At 44.2% G+C, this 20,664-nt stretch overlaps 1 protein-coding gene across 1 annotated transcript; it reads right to left on the bottom strand.

The window, feature by feature from the left end:
- Positions 1-2,839: 2,839 nt before the first annotated feature.
- LGI1 (leucine rich glioma inactivated 1) lies at positions 2,840-19,621 on the bottom strand. Its single transcript, XM_035137940.2, has 8 exons — positions 19,191-19,621; positions 18,772-18,843; positions 11,446-11,517; positions 11,277-11,348; positions 7,302-7,373; positions 5,633-5,802; positions 4,406-4,570; positions 2,840-4,303 (listed from the first exon to the last, which is right to left on the bottom strand). The coding sequence occupies exons 1-8, from the start codon at positions 19,379-19,381 to the stop codon at positions 3,486-3,488; spliced, it is 1,632 nt and encodes a 543-aa protein (XP_034993831.1). The 5' UTR covers positions 19,382-19,621; the 3' UTR covers positions 2,840-3,485.
- Positions 19,622-20,664: the final 1,043 nt, after the last annotated feature.

Here is a 20,664-nt window from a genome sequence, read left to right as displayed (position 1 = left end):
TAGAGGGAGGGAGCACAGAGGAAGAAAGATCAGGGCCCACTCCTATGACATCACCAGGGGCTGTCCCTAAGCCTCAGGTTTAGGCCCAGAAATTTCAGGGTCTGCGATGCCCCTGACCTGGCAATCCTATGACAGCGGGACTTGCTTCTGAGTAAACACTGCATATTTTTCATTAAAATGAAAAGCCTTAGAAATACTGATTAATCCTATATAATAAAGTGCAAGTGTCTCTGCGTCCAGATTCCCTGTGTCCTGTTTTCCGCGCTACTGAGCATGTGCCCCAGGGACACAGGGATTGGACGCAGAGACTGCACACACACACACACACACACACACACACACACTCTCTCTCTCTCTCTCCCCACCCCACCCCCTACCCCTCTGCCCTGCACTGGTTCAATAAGCAGTTAAAACAGAGGCCACCAGGTGGAAGGCAGGAGCAGGCAGCAAGGCCCCTAAGCAGGGCAGGCCCTCTCTCAATGTGCCCAAGGGTCTGAGGAGGAAGCCGGGACGACCAAAAAATCGAGGCCCCGGCTTCTCCTCACTAACAAGCCCGAAATTGAGGCCCAAACAGCGCAAGCAAACGGGAAACCTCCGCTGGGCCGGAACGGCCAGGAAAGGCGCGGGGAGGCCACCGAATGCTCAGCGCCAACCGCGGGACCCTCAGAAAGTGCCGGGGTGGGCGCAAGCAAAGCTCCCTCCCGGATGCAGCAGGCGACTGAAAAACAGCAGCGGAGGCCAACAAAAGTAGCGGGAGCCACCCCCACCCCACCCCCGAAAAACTGGGTGTACACCCTGGAGCAGCCGCCTGGGCCGTCCAGGAGCCAGAATTCGGCCACTGGGCCCTGGCAGCAGCAGCGCTATTGATGGGGAAGAATTAGGAACCAAACGGCAGGCGCAAAAAGTGCGCGAAAACAGGGTGGGGAGGGATCCGCACTCCAAACACAAGCTTCGGAGGGGGTAAAGGAAGAAATACCCCCCGCACCCCCCAGCCGAGCCCGGGCTGTAAAGGTAAAAAAAGGGGGGACTTTGGCTTGGGGTTTGGGAACGGGGGGGGGATTAGGGATAAATTAAGGATCAAAGGGAGGGGGGAGGAACAATCAATTAGACAAGGAATAAAAGCCCCCCACGCGCTGCTGCTACCGAAAAAGGCCGAATGTTCTAGCGCCCGTTTATTAAACGGGCTGAATGGCACTAGTGAAAAATATTTAACTAGTAATTTACCAAGAAGTTCTGTGCAAAAGTAATATTTGCTTGAGCTTCACCCACAGTATCTTGAATTTCACCCACAGTGTAGATATGTAAGGAATTATTGGAAGCAAAAAGAGCACAATTCAACAGGATATTTTTTTCCCTATGGAAAGAGGGGGGCCACACACTCATTTCCTCCATTTCCATGGAGCTGTGTTGTACCCAAAGATATGCATATTTAGAGTTTGGGAGCTCTGTACTTCAAGTGGCTAGAAAAGCCAAACAGTGTCATAACATAGCTCCAGGTTCATTTCCAGCTACTTCACGAGTCAAAGGCAGTTGTTCTTCGCAGCCCTCCACAAGCTGCAAGGAAGTTCAGGCAGGGGAAAGTGAGGACTTATGAGGCATAAATCCTCGCAATGCTCTACAGTAGGGTCTGGTGAGTTCACTGCATCCCACAGTACCATGAAATCCTGTGTCTGCCAATTTGAAAGGCAGAGTGGGAATGACCTGGAAGTGTGTCCCTGCCATGGACGAGCCTCTGTTACCAGCGTTATTTGTGGTTGGCTCCTCCTTAATCTGGACAATTGGCTTTAATCAAGAAGTGCTCCTAGATCAACATATGCTAATGGGCTGCAATCAATCAGCTGCCAAAAGGACTGGGCTTGGCAGAATAACTGCTTTGTTATTCTGTCTGATACTTTGAAAAAGAAGGGAGAGGCTTTTAATTTATGCTAAGGAATTTAATAAGGTTTTGGTATGCCCTCCCCCCTTGGTCGAGACTGAATGGACTTTATCTACAACTATTTTTGGGTTGGAGTGTTGTCGGAGGAATGCGGGGGGGAATGAACTGCAGCTGAACAGAGGAAGAGACTGAATTTGAGGGAAGATCTTGCTCTTAACTGTGTGCCGAGAAAGAACTCCAGAGCGGAATTTAATGGCTCTCCCAGCACACCAGGTCTGGAATGAAAATATACCGTATATAGAATCATAGAGTTGGAAGAGACCACAAGGGCCATCCAGTCCAACCCCCTGCCAAGCAGGAAACACCATCAAAGTATTCTTGACATATGCCTGTCAAGCCTCTGCTTAAAGACATCCAAAGAAGGAGACTCCACCACACTCCTTGGTAGCAAATTCCGCTGCCGAACAGCTCTTACTGTCAGGAAGTTCTTCCTAATGTTTACACACGTGAACTGGATTTTATATTTATAAGATGTAGCAGAGACGCTGTTTGTAAGGGGGGAAAGCAGTCAGCTGGAAGAATGGTTTAACGTAAGTGAAGGATGACAACTGGACACTAAATAAGAAATGATGCATCAACGGGAGGAAATGATTGACATATGTTTGAAACAGGAGCGGGGAACCTGATTTTAAGAAATTGTATCAAATTAATGTAATTAGACCTGATTTGTAATAATTTAGAAAAATAATAAAAATAATTATAAAAAAGAAAACAGCTCTTCAAACTTAATAATAATAATAATAACCCACATAGGTCCAGGTCCAGTGTTACATTTACGGCATTCTCACGGTGGACCTCAATGTCCCTTGGAAACTGCTGAATTGGTGCAAAAGTACATTAAAAAATTACTTACTTCTGAAACAAAAAACCATTTGGAATATGAAAGAAAATGTAAACGTTTTATTTGGCAGTTTTCAAATAGGTGAACAATGGAAAATTACATCTTATTGGATCCCCCACCCCCCAAGATAGATGGAGTTTCACTACATATTTACAGAGCACTGGATCCAGACTACCTGCATACACACAATATAAGGACCCCCGGGCAAAGAATCCTGTGAACTGTAGTTTGTTAAGGATGCTGGGAATTGTAGCTCTGTGAAAGATAAACTGCAGTTCTCAGGATTCTTGGGCGAGGGGAATGTGCTTTAAATGTGCTCTAAATATATGGTGTGTATACAGCCTTAGTCATGCTAAGGATAGACCCACTGGAATCAGTGGGACTTGAGTTACTCATCACTGTACTGTGTACCATTGATATAAATGGGTCTATTTTAAGCGTGACTAAATTTGGATCCAAGCCATTGTGACTGCAAAGAATAATTAATGATTTAATTTGTCTTTTCTTTAAAAAAAAAAGCAATTCCCAACAGCACTAGACGTGACATTTACGTATGAAGATACTTGTAGTATTTGATTCTAGCAATCTGATCCGTTAAAGGCATTCCGCAGACTGGAAGTAAAGAGAATCATCATCATGCATTTAGTTCATTAGGTCCTTGTTATCACTGGAGGAAGCCTCAAAACAGATTCCAAAAATCTCTGTGTGTCACGCACTTAGGTCCACTATGATATGTTTATAAATCACTGTATTCCCTTTAAAGCTTGAGGCAAAGAGAAAATCTTGCTTGTCGACAAAAACATGTGTGAAAGATCTCGGAGCTTGTATATTTAATTCCTGAAACTTCACAAATTTGGCCTTTCCTGCCTCCCAGAAATAGACTTGAGTAAATGAATAATCACTTCCAAGAATAGCATATTGATAATTCTTTATCTGAAGAGGCTGGAATACCATTGACCCTCTTGACGGCATCCTTTGTAAATCCAGAAATTTCGAACCTCCCCATTTCATTACTTTGGAATCGCCAATGAATCTTGTTAGACAAACATAAATGTCCTCTTTCACAGTGAAGTGCTTTACGGCATAAACATCCTCCATATCTGGAATATCAACAGGGTCAACAAATTTGTTTGTTCCTTTGTTCCACTGATATATGACAGGGTGCTGAGAACTACTGGACAGGATCAAGTGAGGTTTGCCAGCTATTTCAAGGTACTCCACATCAGTATCTCTATACCACTCATGCAAAGACTGGTCAGAATAAAATCCGATTCCATTCCATTTGTAAACAGTGGTGATTCCAGCTTTTGAACTGTCTGCAATTGCAAAATACCATTCTTTCGCCATTGTGAATATTTCAATGTCATTAGGCTTTCTGATTTTGAGAATCTCAATATCCTGAATTTTAGTGAATTTATTTGCATTAACGTCTCTTTTGTATATATGGGAGCCGCCAAAGAGTTGGGCAACTATGATGTACAGGTTTCTCTCGACAATGACAGGCTTGCATACAACCACTGACGTCCCTGGATAAAAAAAAGGATAAAAGAGATACGAAATTGCTTCATCACCCACTGGCATTTAGATCAGGTAGCAACAAAATGTCTGTGGAGACGAATCATTCATACCTGTAATGTTGTCAAAATTTCTAAAAGTCCCTTCCACGTGGTCCCATTGAAGGAAGATACACTTTCCAATAAAAGGCTGGGCAATGACAACAAATTCATCATTCTCAAACGAGAATGTGTCCACCGATAGTGACTGATAAGGCAGCTTCCGAAAAACAACAAATTCTGCAAAAAAGGCAAACCAAAAGGAGACATGCTCATTATGTGTGTGTGTGTGTGTGTGTGTGTGTGTGTGTGTGTGTGTGTGTGTTCCCAGGCATAGGTGCCAGCTCTCTGGGGCCCTGGGTGCTCCAGCACCCACAAAATTCTCCATGAAGGGGTTGGGCACCAACAAATTTTCACGCCAGAGCCATGCACACTGCTTGGCACCCACAGTCATGGGGCCAAGCTGGTACTCCTGTTCCCAGACAGTGGTTACTTTCTAAAGTCCATTATTTCTGTTAGCCTGGTCAAATTACCTAACACAGGAAGTTTCAATGCTGTTACTCAGTTCTGTACTGGAATGAATGGTTGTTGAGTGGAAGCAAAGCTTCATGGGTGTTTGGTTGTTGTTGTTGCTTTTTAAAAAAGCTCAAGAATTACCAGAGTAATCCAAAGTATCACCTGGGAGGAGCTGGCAGTTAAGAGGCAGTCTGATGGACAAGGTGTCACGCCAGCAGAAAACCTGCATGCTAGCAGAACCATGTGCACATGCCAGTGGGCAGCTCAGCAGGCATGTGATATGTCCACCAACATATGACCCCAAATGGGGTGTTCTAAAGGCACGGAATGGGCATGGGGAGAGAAGGAATCATTCTAGCTACAGTGGTACCTTGGTTCCTAAATGGCATAGTTGTCAAATAAATCAGCTCCCGAACACCGCAAACCTGGAAGTGTTTGCAAACATTTTTTGCAAGCCGAACATTCAATTCAACGCGGCTTCCGCTTGAGTATAGGGAGCTCCTGCAGCCAATCAGAAGTTGTGCCTTGGTTTCGAACAGTTTCGGGAGTCAAAACGGACTCAGTTCGAGAACCGAGGTACCACTGTACATCCAATCCCCTATTTAGGTGCTAGGCGTGCCCCAGGACCTAAAGGCGAGGCTTGAATAGGGTTAGCAGAGCTGGCAGTAGAGCTGGGACACGTGTCCCATGGGGTGTGCCATACATCCCCATTCTATAGCATATGGCGAGAGTGACTTGAAAAATATGCCATCAGTGCAGTAAATGGAAGGCAGTTAGAACACTCACCTGTAATAATGCAATCGAATTCATTGGGAGAGAGGCTGTTGATTTTTCGCTTCTTATATTCCGGAGGACTTTCACAATAAATGTCCTCTACTGTTGCATTTGTTCTGCTCACCCACGCAACCAACCACTTCAATTTGCAGTCACATTTGAATGCATTACCTCTAAGGTCCCTGTCGGGAGGAGAAAGGAGGAGCAGGGGTTGTAGGTGCTGTACAAGTGCTTTTGAAACATAAATTTTCCATTTCTTACTTATCAATCAATCAACACTTTATTACGGTCGTAGAGCAGCGTAAGGAGGGAGCATTTCTTACTTATTTGCAGATATGGTTGTAAGTGTGTTCAAATATTGCAACCGCCTTTTCATCCAGTTAAGTCTCACTGCTCTCAGTATGGGCTCTTGATGCTTTACTTTCCCATTTTATTCCACTCATAACTATTATTTTATTTAATCCATAAAATTTATATACAGCTTGATTGCAAAAAGAAATCTTCAAAGTGGCTTACAAAAGGAATAAAAGAATTAATTAAAAGAATTAAAACATTCAAAAAATTAAAACCAGCAATAAACTAATAAACTTGAACCCTGGGTGGGCTTGTCTAAACAAAAATGCTTTTAGCAGGTGCCGAAAATAGTATAGTGAAGGCGTCTGCTTGATATCAACAGGCAAGGAGTTCCAAAGTGTAGGTGCCACCACATATAGATCCTAGTAAACATAGCTTATACTCTACAAGCACAGGGGTGCTCCTGGCCGCCACTGAAAATGTCCTCCCCTCTCCAAGCCTCCCCTCTACTGCAGGTATACCTTGGTTTGCTCTCACTGGTGACTATGCCCTCCTAAGAGTGCAGCAATAAAACTGCTAGCACATTTGCAAAGTTAAGCAGGGTGTGGTATGGTTTCAAATTGGATGGGAAACAGTGTAAGCCAACCTCACAATGCCTAGGACAGTAATGTCTCACACTGAATGTAACGGACGTGTAGAAAGGACTTCATTAACTGAAAATGGATGTTATATATGTACCTTTGTTACACATGAAAATCTTTTAATAAAAATGAACTTTTTAAAAAAATGGATGGAGGACTGCATGTTGGGATTCCGGCATTGCAGGGGGTTGGACTACATCAGGGTCCCTTCCAACTCTATATGAATTTATTATTCTCTGACAAGGGAGACTTGGTGCACACAGTCTATCCCATTTTTCAACTTCCCCTGTACATAATCAGGGTGTTTTCGACTGTGTCTCAAATGTCAACTTTCTGCTGTGGAATTACACAAACAATGTTAATGCCCTTGACAGTGTTCCAATCACTGTCTTCATCAATTGGAAAGGTTTGGTTCAAAACAAAGTAATTTGCTTGCTATGCAGTCAATTGAACAATTAGGCAGCAGCCTCGTCCTTGCTGGTGCTTACTGCGTTTCTATCCTGTTATACATTTTTGAAGCTTTAAAAAATTGGTAGGTTGGAGAGATGTTTGGTAACAGGCAAAATATATCTCCTAATGGAACCAGTTGGTGCCTAAATGTAAATTGACAAAGCAACTGGCAGCAATGGTTTTAATGCATCTGTCACACCAAGCCCACCTAATGAGTGGCCAGACCTGTTAATTACTAGTGAGCATTGATCTCTTGTCTTTCAAATCATAGTGTTAAAATGAAGAAGCTTTCTTACACATTTGTTAAAGAATCCAAGCCTTTGAATATGTCTTTTGGGAGGGTTTGGAGATTATTGTTTGCAAGACTCCTGCAAAAGAAAATGTTTCATTCTTAGCACAAGATCATCCTTTCAGTCATTTCTAATCTGTTTCATCAAATACTTCTATGGCAAACAATTAAGGAGTGCTATGCAAATGCCAAGAAGTGTTTTTCTTTAAAGGATTATTTGTCAGAGCAACTTATTTAACAGTTTTTTGTTAACATAACATGTCTGCACTTCTGATTGCTCTCCCAAACAATTGCTGAATGTGAAGATTTCCCATGCCTTGTCAAGATTTTGACAAACTCTATGACTTTTTGCTTTCTTTTAATTGTTCTTAAGACTTTCAAAGATGCAAAGTTATCTTAGTTATCTTATTTAATATATCCCACCCCTCAAATGAGAAACAACAACAACCCAAAACAAGTCAGGGTGACTTAAGCAAAAGCCATCAACAACCAATGTCAAGAGTTTTCATCCCATGCATAAATACAAATTTCTGCCCCCTTTCTGCCCGCCAAATGATATTCAACAAATCAAAGCTGCTACACTTTTAAAAAAATCCATTTCTGTTGAAAACAAATTGTCTGAAGCATATTTAGCATTAAATGGCTCTCTGCTGTCAAGAAGCCAATTTATAATTATATTTTTAATAGCTGCTTGAATCATTATACTTCTATGTAAAAGTTCATTTGAATGAAACTAGTGTATCAGGAACTAAATTAATCAGCTGCTGTAATTTCACAGAACACTTTAATAGGCATCATTATCACAAATTTATTTGCTGTGTTGTAGATGAATATAATGGCCCAGTTCAGACCTAATGCTAAACTATGGATTAGTGTTACATGCACAAACTGCATTGAGCCTGAAACTCATGTGCTTCTCCCTCCTCTCATGGTGCATTGAAGAAGAGATCAGCAGTCTCTGCTTCTACTTTTAAATTAGCTAGAGTTATTCTTTATGTCTGAAATGGATGAAGATACTTGTTAAACTATGGTTTGTTTAATCTTGGCTTCTTTGAACACACCATAGTTTTATTCAACGTAATAAGGAACCTCGTTTGGTGGAAGTGAAAGCTTCTGATCTGTTTGTGGTGCAAAAGAAGGAAAGGAGGGGCCCAGGGATTCCACCTCCTGCTTATTTAATTCAAAGACAGGGATGGAGAATATATGGCTTCCAGATGTTTTTCTTCTACAATGTCCATTGTCCAAGCTGATTGGCTATGCTGGCTGGGACTGATAAGAACTGGGGGCCGACAACATCTGGAGGACCACAGGATTACTGATTACATCTATATACATTGTACTTGAACATGATATATTTGATAATACAGTATATTTATGGGATGAGGCAGGGATTGAACTGACCACAAGTCCTGTTCCATAGTCAAATGCCATCCCATTGGAAATGTGATTCCCCCCCCTCTTCAATACTGTCGTTCTTAGATCTTTTAAAGATCCCCCCCCTCCCCTGGACCTTTGGAAGAAGATGAGGCATCAGGATGTGCCTATTCCTTTAGCTTCTTGGACTGTGCCAATTAGTTTCATTGAGTAATATGAGCCTAATTTTATGATGTTTACACACACACACACACACACACACACACACACACACACTCTTATTGTTGTTGTTGGATTTAAATCATACACTACCCTGTGATCATTGAATGTATGTATGTGATGTAGATATAAATTTAACAACAACAATGTTGTTGTTTAGTCGTTTAGTCGTGTCCGACTCTTCGTGACCCCATGGACCATAGCACGCCAGGCACTCCTGTCTTGCACTGCCTCCCGCAGTTTGGTCAAACTCATGTTCGTAGCTTCGAGAACACTGTCCAACCATCTCGTCCTCTGCCGTCCCCTTCTCCTAGTGCCCTCAATCTTTCCCAACATCAGGGTCTTTTCCAAGGATTCTTCTCTTCTCATGAGGTGGCCAAGGTACTGGAGCCTCAGCTTCACGATCTGTCCTTCCAGTGAGCACTCAGGGCTGATTTCCTTAATAATTGATAGGTTTGATCTTCTTGCAATCCATGGGACTCTCAAGAGTCTCCTCCAGCACCATAACTCAAAAGCATCAATTCTTTGGCGATCAGCCTTCTTTATGGTCCAGCTCTCACTTCCATACATCACTACTGGGAAAACCATAGCTTTAACTATACGGACCTTTGTAGGCAAGGTGATGTCTCTGCTTTTTAAGATGCTGTCTAGGTTTGTCATTGCTTTTCTCCCAAGAAGCAGGCGTCTTTTAATTTCATGACTGCTGTCACCATCTGCAGTGATCAAGGAGCCCAAGAAAGTAAAATCTCTCACTGCCTCCATTTCTTCCCCTTCTATTTGCCAGGAGGTGATGGGACCAGTGGCCATGATCTTGGTTTTTTTGATGTTGAGCTTCAGACCATATTTTGCGCTCTCCTCTTTCACCCTCATTAAAAGGTTCTTTAATTCCTCCTCACTTTCTGCCATCAAGGTTGTGTCATCTGCATATCTGAGGTTGTTGATATTTCTTCTGGCAATCTTAATTCCGGCTTGGGATTCATCTAGTCCAGCCTTTCGCATGATGAATTCTGCATATAAGTTAAATAAGCAGGGAGACAATATACAACCTTGTCGTACTCCTTTCCCAATTTTGAACCAATCAGTTGTTCCATATCCAGTTCTAACTGTAGCTTCTTGTCCCACATAGAGATTTCTCAGGAGACAGATGAGGTGATCAGGCACTCCCATTTCTTTAAGAACTTGCCATAGTTTGCTGTGGTCGACACAGTCAAAGGCTTTTGCATAGTCAATGAAGCAGAAGTAGACGTTTTTCTGGAACTCTCTAGCTTTCTCCATAATCCAGCGCATGTTTGCTATTTGGTCTCTGGTTCCTCTGCCCTTTCAAAATCCAGCTTGCACTTCTGGGAGTTCTCGGTCCACATACTGCCTAAGCCTGCCTTGTAGAATTTTAAGCATAACCTTGCTAGCGGTATATAAATGTTTTAAATAAATAATATTGTTTTCACATCAAAAATTTCCATTATTTTATATCATTTATGATTGATTCAATTTTTTTAAAAAGACTTTGAACTACATATGCCAGGGGCAGGGGTGGTAGTTCTAGTGCATTCCCATATTCTGAAAGTAACCTTATTTGGAGAAAGCATTTTTTACATATAATTTACAGTATAGATAAATTTGGTTTCTGCTAATGGTAGTAATTTGACTGTGAAATATCGCTTTGAATCGGTACTAGCACTTCTCCCTTTAGATTCAATCCAAGAGATACGAACCCCATGCACAACATCTCACGCTTGATGATTTGCACAATTTTCAGTTTAGGGTGAAGACGTTTTAAAAGTATTTCTGTGGCTAAGTTGCTGGTGGATGGAGAAGAAGAAAATGTGCTATTTTATAGTGTGTTATTTACTTTTCTCTAAATTGCAAACCATGGGGCATGCCAAGAGATTTATAGTTTCATTCATGTATGCAAAAGACGTTATGCATAAAATTTAATGCCTGGATCAGACTGGCTAAGATCCAAAGAGTTACTTTAGGATTACCCAAGGACTTAGGCATACCCAGTGGAATTGTTTAATTTTCCCCACTGCATGGCACACCTCCACAATATCACAAATTGGTTTTGAACCTTCTTTAAGTTTAAAATCTTGCCATGAAGGGCAGTTCAGGGGTGAAACAAAAGTCAAGCTCAAAGCTTCCTTGGATATGCAAAACAGTTTCTTGATTGCTTGGATCCAAGCTGCAGATACTAACACTACTCACAGAACAGGGTTTGAATTATTAAATGATACATTAGGCAATTGCCTGTTTAATTGTATAATCAATTGATTAATGGCAAAACAGGTAATCAACCCCCGAAACCTTTAGCTGGTTAACAGCTTCAAAAAAAATATGTCATTGACATAGTTCTGTAAAGATGGCAAGGAATCAAACGAATACTTTTACTTACAGGTGAATTAAAGATTTCAGTCCTCGGAAGGAAGTGTTTGAAAGAGACTTGATGTTGTTGTTCTCTATAAACCTGCAATAGGTCATAAAGGCAGCTTGGTCAAAGGAATATCTCTATCTCAAGCATGCAACACTCTCAAGAAATCTTTCACATTATTTTTTCAACTCACAAATATTCTAGATGAGAAAGGCCCATGAAGGCATCACCACTAATGACATCAAATGTGTTTGCTGTAAATAACCTGTATAAAGAAATATAAAGCAAAAAATAACTAAACAGTGACATGCTGCTAGAACAGATGAAGAAACACAGATCTCAGGAGGCATATTCCATGCCCTGCATAAGAACAACCCAAGGGAAATATTGTAATACAAAAACAGACAACACCCAGATCCTAAGCAGGAAAACTGACATAAGTTCATTAGAACCTTTGGGAAATAGGCTAGTACAGTGGTGCCTCGCTTAACGAATGCCCTGCTTAACGAAATTTCTGCTTAACAAAAGGATTTTTCGAGCAGAGGTTGCATTGAAATTCAATTAATGTGTTCCTATGGGCAAAAAAAAATTCAATGCATTCCTATGAGATTCGCTAGACGAATTTTTCGTTATAAGAAAAGACCCGTGGAACGAATTAAATTCGTCTAGCGATGCACCACTGTATAAGTATATGTATAGGGACCCCTGACCATTAGGTCCAGTCGCGGACGACTCTGGGGTTGCGGCACTCGTCTTGCTTTACTGGCCAAGGAAGCCAGCTTCCGGGTCATGTGACCAGCATGACTAAGCCGCTTCTGGCAAACCAGAGCAGCACACGGAAACGCCGTTTACCTTTCCGCCGGAGCAGTACCTATTTATCTACTTGCACTTTGACGTGCTTTCAAACTGCTAGGTTGGCAGGAGCAGGGACCAAGCAACAGGAGCTGTGATGGAGTTTCCCAATGGTTTCTCACTACTGCTCAATGTGCATTTGATATCATTACCTGTGCATTCAAAAATATACTCTGGCCTTGCTGGGATGTTTTGTTTCTGGCATCTGAAGTCTGCATAAGTGGCCCCAATTCCAGAGCTTCACCTGCATATGGGAGCTTATGAATGGACAGGCTTTCCAATGTACTTGCCATATTCCTCAAAGAACAACATCTCCCCCAGAAAAATTATCACCCTGCTTGTCATATGTCCGCTTTGAGGGCATGTTTTGTTTATTTGTTCCTTTTCCTATTTCTATACCTTTAAAACACATTCTTTCCCTCAAAGAATTCTGGGCACTGTAGCTAGTTAAGGGATAGAATAGAATAGAATAATTTATTGGCCAAGTATCAACCATACTTGGAATTTTGCTTTGACTACATTGCAATGTAAAGAAAAATGTGGGAATTGTAACTTTGATGAGTAAACTACAGTACCCATAATTCTTTGAAGGAAAGAATATGCACAGCCTATGATTCTGTAGCCCTGTTCAGGCACTGCCACACATGCAATCTGAATTGTGAAGCAGAGGCATGCTCCCTGGCCCCATGCCTTCTGCCTCGTTGCTATGGCTAAATTTGTCAGCCACCATGGGTTGGGGTCAGAACTTCTGCAGTAGGGAGCCTTCTCTACTCAGGTAGGCTCATCGCATGATCTAGAACACTGACCTTCTGGGGTTCTCAATCACACAGTGAGCCCCTACACAAGTTGAAAAGGGACCTCACTGCAGACATTCAGCCCTCTGTGTGTGAGAGGCAAAGAAGCCGGTGACAGGAAGGGCTATGGAGCACAGTCCTCCTCCCTCCCCCCAACACACAACTGGATTTGCATGTGAGGAACACAGGAATAGGGCTCATGATTCAATAGATTAGATAGTAAGGGACATTCTGTATAGGGATTTGTATATATTCTAGGCTCACAATGGGTCAAAATTATTTATCGTGTGTGAGTAATTTCCATAATGCATTCTGACTGAGGAGTCCCATAGAAATAATTATTATGATTTCTCTACAGATGCTGGAGCAGAAAAAAGCAAGGTGAATAGACCTCTTGAGGGCAGTAGAACCAGAGGGGCAAGGAAACAAGTAAAAAAAAGAGGGAAATGTCCATTTTTCCAGCTGGAATGATTCATATGCCTATATCCTAAGAGTAATGAATGCCTGACTCAGTGCTTTTTTCCCATGTGGAAAGCCTCGTTGGGACTGAAAGACCACTATTCATGTGCCCAAACCCTTCTATGGGTGCACTGGCTGGGGCTTCTCTTGTTTCCTGTTTGCTTCCAGATTATTGGTATATTGGGGTGGGATTCAATCACATTCCAGCAAGTTCAGGTTGCACAGTTAAAAGTGATTTGTACCTCTTGTGTGACAAGCCTGGCTCCCCCACAAAACTGGACTTTGCACAATAAGGAAAGTGTGGGATAACACTAGCTTGATGCAACATCATCTAGCGTCCCAGCAAACTGTTCAGGATCAATTATCAATAAACAGGTCAGCTGGAAGTGACCACAGATCCTTGCTCTGCATTGGAGACCACACCAAAAGGCCTCCTACATTTCATGAGCAGCTAATTGAGCAATGCAAAGTGGTGCAAGTGGAAGAGGAATGGGCTCAGTAAAGCTCCACTGTGCACTAAGAAACTCCCTGAATCCTTGTCACCATTTCTGTTCTGAACATGTTGCAGGAGAAGCCGTGTTCTGCCTACCAGTTTAGCTTGATTGTAGCCAGGGCTCACTGTTTGGATCACATTCTGGAGCTACCGTACGTGTTCTGTGGGGGCCCTTCTGTGTTCACCCGTGGGTTGTGTGGGGTGATCTGTGCAGTGTTGGTATGCAGATGGTCTAATCTTACAATGGGAGGTTAGTCCTGACAATCTTTTGGAATCCTTCCAACTCTACGTGTCCTTTGGGCTCTGTCAGGAGATCATAGAGCAAATGCTACTAAGCATGCAGATTTGGTTGTCTATGCATGTTGCATTACGTACTTCCAGCACAGCCCTTAGCATTGTGCTTCCTACCCTCCTGGCTATATCTTCTACCTATTACTCAGGAAATGCATCCCACTTGGCAGACTTCAAGCTACAATCTCTGCAAGGTATCATGACATTTCTCTATACTGTATACTATAGGATTTGAAAGCCACAATGTTTATGTTACCTGTAAAGGACCTAAACCTATTCTCTTTTGACCAGTGAGCTGGCCTTCCAAAATATCTCCAACAGGTAATGGTCTAACTGAACGGAAATAATTTTAGTCAAGAAGACCTATATGTCATTAGCTCCAGAAGAAGAAAAAATAGTTAAGATGAGAATTTATGTTTAGCTGGGGGTCACATGTTTGGCCTTCTCTGGTACCGACCTGGTTCCCTCCCCAGCTGAAATTAGACGCGAAATAAACATTCTGAACTAGGTTGTGGTGTGGTGCCCAGAACAGTTTCTCCGGTATGCAAATATGCTCATTAGCCAAAAAGGTTGGTGACTCCTAGAATCCTAGAACTGTAGAGTTGGAAGGGACCATGAGGGTCATCTCATCCAATCCCCTGCAATGCAGGAATCATTTGCCCAACGCAGGGCTTGAACCCAGGGCCCTGAGATTAAGAGTGTTACAGTTATCTTGCGTTGCTCTAGCACAGGCACCCCCAAACTGCGGCCCTCCAGATGTTTTGGCCAACAACTCCCATGATCCCTAGCTAAGAGGACCAGTGGTCAGGGATGATGGGAATTGTAGTCCAAAACATCTGGAGGGCCGAAGTTTGGGGATGCCTGCTCTAGCACCACTGTTATTACAATGCACATACACCTGGAGCTGAAATCTGTGGTTCTAGGATTGTAAGTGAGCTTCCGGACTCTCGGTGTTTCAAAAGCATGGAGTAGGTTTGTTTATACTGAAATGTATATGCTGCTTTTCCATCTGCAAAAGGGCCTTCAGAGCAGTACACTGTGAGTCAATGAAACATGCCACCTCACTGAAAAGCCTGCTGAGGTGGGCCATCTCGCATGTTCTTTGCCCCACATAGCCGGATGGCAGTGCAGGTGGTGTCTCACAGCTACCGTGTTTCCCCTTTTTTAAGACACCGTCTTATAACTTTTTTTCCTCAAAAAAACACACGGTGGCTTATTTTCAGGGGGTGTCTTTTTTTTTAAGTGCTGGTACAACTGGGTCCCACTGGCTCAGGACACTCGGTGCTCTCTTCCGCGCACATTATAAACACCACACTCTAGCCTACTGTGCTATCCAGGTTTTACTGTCAACCAGGCTGGCAGCAGCTCTCCAGAATTTCAAACTTGGGGGTACCTGGGGGTTAAACCTGGGATCCTTCTGCTCCCCGGGCTCTCTCACGCCGGCCGAGGAATGAGGAGGGAGGCCGTGACCCGTCCCGCTCTGAGATGCTTGTGAGGGAAGCGCGAGGGGGACGAGGCTTGGGCCCATGCCCCTGGCGCGCGCGCGCGGCTGAATGACGAGCCGAAGCGGAACCTTTTCTCTGTGGGGGGGGGAGACGCGCGCGCGCGCAAACACACACACACACACACACACACACACACACACACACACACACTGAGAGAGACACGCACAGGGAGAGAAAGAAAGAGACGCGCGCACACACACACACACACACACAGAGAGACGCACGGGGGAGAGAGAGAAAGAGACGCGCGCACACACACACAGAGAGAGACGGACGCACGGGGGAGAGAAAGAAAGAGACGCGCACAAACACACACACAGAGAGAGACGGATGCACGGGGAGAGAAAGAAAGAGACGCGCACAAACACACACACAGAGAGAGACGGATGCACGGGGAGAGAAAGAAAGAGACGCGCACAAACACACACACAGAGAGAGACGGACGCACGGGGGAGAGAAAGAAAGAGACGCGCACAAACACACACACAGAGAGAGACGGATGCACGGGGAGAGAAAGAAAGAGACGCGCACAAACACACACACAGAGAGAGACGGATGCACGGGGAGAGAAAGAAAGAGACGCGCACAAACACACACACAGAGAGAGACGGATGCACGGGGAGAGAAAGAAAGAGACGCGCACAAACACACACACAGAGAGAGACGGATGCACGGGGAGAGAAAGAAAGAGACGCGCACAAACACACACACAGAGAGAGACGGATGCACGGGGAGAGAAAGAAAGAGACGCGCACAAACACACACACAGAGAGAGACGGATGCACGGGGAGAGAAAGAAAGAGACGCGCACAAACACACACACAGAGAGAGACGGATGCACGGGGAGAGAAAGAAAGAGATGCGCACAAACACACACACAGAGAGACGCACGGGGGGGAGAGAGAGAGACGCGCGCGCGCACACACACACACACACACACACACACAGAGAGAGAGACGGACGCACAGGAAGAGAAAGAAAGAGACGCGCGCACACAGAGAGAGAGACGCACGGGGGAGAGAGAGAAAGAGACGCGCGCACACACACACACAGAGAGAGACGGACGCACGGGGGAGAGAAAGAAAGAGACGCGCGCGCGCACACACACACACAGAGACGCACGGGGGAGAGAGAGAAAGAGACGCGCGCGCGCACACACACACACAGAGACGGATGCACGGGGAGAGAAAGAAAGAGACGCGCACAAACACACACACAGAGAGAGACGGACGCACAGGGAGAGAAAGAAAGAGACACGCGCACACACAGAGAGCGTGCGGCTGCAGCACACACAGAGAGCGTGCGGCTGCAGCGCTCACGAAGCAGCGCTGCACTTAGGGGAAGATGGCCAGGGAGGGGGGCTGCGGGGTCAAGGCAATGCGTGAAAGGGAGGGATGGCGAGGAAGAAGTGGGGAGTGAAGTGATCGGGGCTTTAACATGCCCGCACGCGCAAAAGGGAGGCTCGGAATGTGGAGATCGGTTCTGGCTGCTTCTCTTAAAGTGCCGCAAGTAACGAGCCTCTCTCTCTTTCCTCCTGCCGCTCGTGCCCTTGGTGCTTCGTGCGGCGCTGCTTCACGCTTTGTCAGCGCTGCAGCCGCCACCGCTTCTGGGCACCCACCCGACCCCGCAGGCTTCCTCCTCCTGCCGCGGCCGGCATTGCAGGAGCTGGGTCCTGCTGGCTGGTGCTCCGTGCGGCACTGCTGCACGCTTTATTGGCACTAAAGCAGCCACCGCCGCTTCCGGGCACTGACCCGACCCGGCAGGCTTCCTCCTCCTGTCGCGGCCGGCATGCTGGGTCCTGCTAGCTGGTGCGGAAGTATGGCTTATTTTCGGGGTATGTCTTATAGCTCTCAAATGGTTAAAAACCCTGCCATGGCTTACTTTCTGACTACGTATTAAAAAAGGGGAAACACGGTAAATGGCAAACTCATGATGTGCCTTTCCCTTTATGGGCACACAAACGACCAAATACAAAAACTGTAACCGTCTCTTTTCCCTAGCACAGATGATGTGTGAATTTTGCCTCTCTCTCTCTCTTTTTTTTTTTTTTGGTAATATGCTCTTACTCCAAAAAAGCTTGTGTGGGATAATGTGTACAGGGACAACAGAAAGGTTTCCATGGTAACTATATTTACTCATTTGTCCTGGATTCAAAACCTTACTTGCTGTGCGCATGCCTTCTTATCAGCTCCCTTGACAGTAGACAAGAACAGGAAGGGTCATAGCGTCAACTATCAGGGCATCAGCATTTAAACTAAATAGATGTAATGTTCCAACAGAAGGTAATGCTTAGTAGCCAAGGAAAATTATGCCCTGGACTGACTCATCTCGTTTATGTACACATACCTAATTTTCTTTTTTTAAAAAAATGAGTTAAAATACTTCTCGACAGGTTTCTGAACCAAATCAGTCATATGTAAGGGCCATCCTTTATAGGTGTCTATTTTACAAAGTATACATTCAAAACAGACATATTTCTGAGCTATCCCTACTGCACAAAACAACTGACTTCCGTTTTTCTCCAGGTCTCTGTTGTGATGGAGAACAGGGGACAAATCCAGTCCCTACCTAAAGAAAAGTCTGTGGGAAATGCTAAACCTCTACCCAAGCAAACGTTACGGGTTTTGCTTGCAGAATTGTCCCATTGAAATTCAGGTCTCGATTTCAAAAACAGCCAGTCTATTTAGTCAGCAACAACTCTTAGACTTTAACATCCACCAGTACCAAATTTTAAAAGTGTGGGGAATTAATAATGACAACCCATTAGTATAGTCAGGCCTTTGAAGTACAATACATGTGATTTAGGAACGCAATGTGGGAACGTAATTATAACCAGGCATCTAAATTTAGCCTAGCCAAATAATATTGCCAAGTAAGCACAATGAAGATAATAATGATAAAGATAACAGCAATTAACAAAGATTAAAGAGGCAGATAAAGTTATATACCCTATATATATAAAACCAAACTAGGCATGACACACCTTTAATTACCTTTACTGGAATCGCTAGGGTGCATTTTGTTACATAACTGATCTGCACTATTTCTTATAAAACAAGTACTAAAGCCCCGTTACTTTAGATACACGTTTCATAACAAGTAACCATGATATAAATCTTTCTCACAGAAGTTGCAGAGATGGTGAGAAGACAAAACTCCTTTCTGGGATTTTAGTAAAAGCCGATCTCACAAAGGAACTAGAAGGAAAAGAAAACAGACCTTATGTTAACGTGAGCTCCCGGAATAGTTATTTACTACCTCAAAGGACCATTTCTTGTCATCATCACTAGGATTTACATTATTTCCACACACAAAAAGGGAAATGGATGCTACAAGTTTCAGAAAAAGAAATAAATTAGATGTTCTAGCTGCATTCAGAAAGAAGAACATTAAGCACAACCCCCCCTCAACGCCCGGCTCCCGGGTTTTGAATGCTGTAGGTATTCACGACTGCAGACACCCCTCCGTCTGCACTGAAAACACCACACATGCTGGCTCAATTTTTAAACAGAAATTAAAAGAACCAAATGCTTACAGCCCTTACAGTGAGGTAACGTCAGGTGGAACGCTGCGTGGAATAGCTCTGGCATTTTCACATAAAGCATTATCTTTGGTACAAATACACCAAGCTGGACATGTTGTCTTCCCTGTCTTGCTCCCTTCAGTCAGCAACAGTACAGAGAAAAAGCATAGGAAAGAAGCAGTTCTTCTAAAGGGTTTGCTGGCATTTCCCATTCTTTTGATCCACTCTGGTTCCAGCCAGTTGAAAGAATGATATCCCAAAACATGAACAGGGTTTCCCCCCCGCACCTTTTTATTCAGCCGTTGAATGTCTTTCTTGTTAAGACACAGCAATATTTTCTCTCTCTCTCTTTCTCCAGCCCTTTTCTGTCTTTTTCCCTCTGAATGTTCTCTCCCTCTCTCTCTCTCCCTCTCTCTCTTGTAGCTGGAAAACCTGCAGCTGAGCTGTATGTTTCTTTCTATTCACTCAAGCAGCGTAGTGCTCTCAGAGAGGGAACCTGCGAGGTGCTGTGAAGGCAGGGAGGAGGAAAATCCAACCAGCTGTAGAAGCAGAAGAGGGCTTGCATCACCGCAAAGAAACACTGAGCACAACACAGCTTTAGGTTGCAAAGTGACGCAACTGAGAAAATACACGGCACTCTCTCTTTCTCTCTCGTCTGAGGGGAGGCCCTCTTCTTGTTACCAAAAATAGCACAACATTATGCTTTGCTGGTGGGTGGGTGCGTGGGCGTGAAGTGGATTGTGTGTGTGCGTGTGTGTGGTGGGGAGATTGGTCATCTTTGACTGGATCCCTCCACCTGTGTAAAAATGTCCTTTGGGAATTGGGGCTCCCTCCCCTCTTTTCTTCTTTGCATATGCCAAGTGACAGGAAAAAGAGGAAAGCCACTCTCGGCTGCGAGAAGAATTTGAGTGACACGGTCCAAAGCCATCACAGCAAAAGGAACAGTTGTCTTATGGGTTTGCTTTTCTCGCACAAGCTCGGGTCACTGCTAGACAAACAGGCACACATGGAGCCTATTACCAAGAATGCCTACAACTGTCATTTGAGAAATAAAATGCTCTTTTGCTCTCAGACAAAATCCTTTTTTAAGCCTCCCTTGCATCTTTGTCTTGCTAATGTACAGCAGCCAGCATTTGAAGCAAACCAATTTGCATATCATTTTGAAAACTTGTTTATTTGCTGCGGTAGGCTGTGTCATCCTTAGAAAGAGGCAAAGGAGTGGGGCTTAGTCTACGTAAAGTCGCTGCCTCAGCATCTGTTTCTGAAGCCAAGGCTTCACCCTAGGACATCTGAATATATGCAAGTGCCCCTGAGCATGTTGGGTGTGCATTTGCCTAACCACTAAAGAAGGAGCCTTCAGCATTGGGAATTGGAGAGGTTTCTCGAGGATGTTGGCGCTGTGGGCTTGCTGATCAGAAGGTCGGCGGTTCGAATCCCTGTGACGGGGTGAGCTCCCGTTGCTTGGTCCCAGCTCCTGCCAACCTAGCAGTTTGAA

Source organism: Zootoca vivipara, chromosome 5 (assembly GCF_963506605.1).
Source record: "Zootoca vivipara chromosome 5, rZooViv1.1, whole genome shotgun sequence".
Taxonomy (NCBI): Eukaryota; Metazoa; Chordata; class Lepidosauria; order Squamata; family Lacertidae; genus Zootoca; species Zootoca vivipara.
The sequence above is the reverse complement of the archived record's forward strand: the minus strand, read 5'-3'. Positions and strand labels throughout refer to the sequence as shown.

Bases quoted from the DNA above. Each gene is read 5' to 3' on its own strand.
- LGI1 (XM_035137940.2), bottom strand. From the start codon at position 19,381: ATGGGAAATGCCAGCAAACCCTTTAGAAGAACTGCTTCTTTCCTATGC. The intron at 11,518-18,771 runs GTGAGAAAGATT...TTCTTTATACAG, and splicing joins TCACCATCTCTGCAACTTCT to GTTATTTACAGCAAACACAT. The intron at 4,571-5,632 runs GTGAGTGTTCTA...CCTTTTTTGCAG, and splicing joins ATTCGATTGCATTATTACAG to AATTTGTTGTTTTTCGGAAG.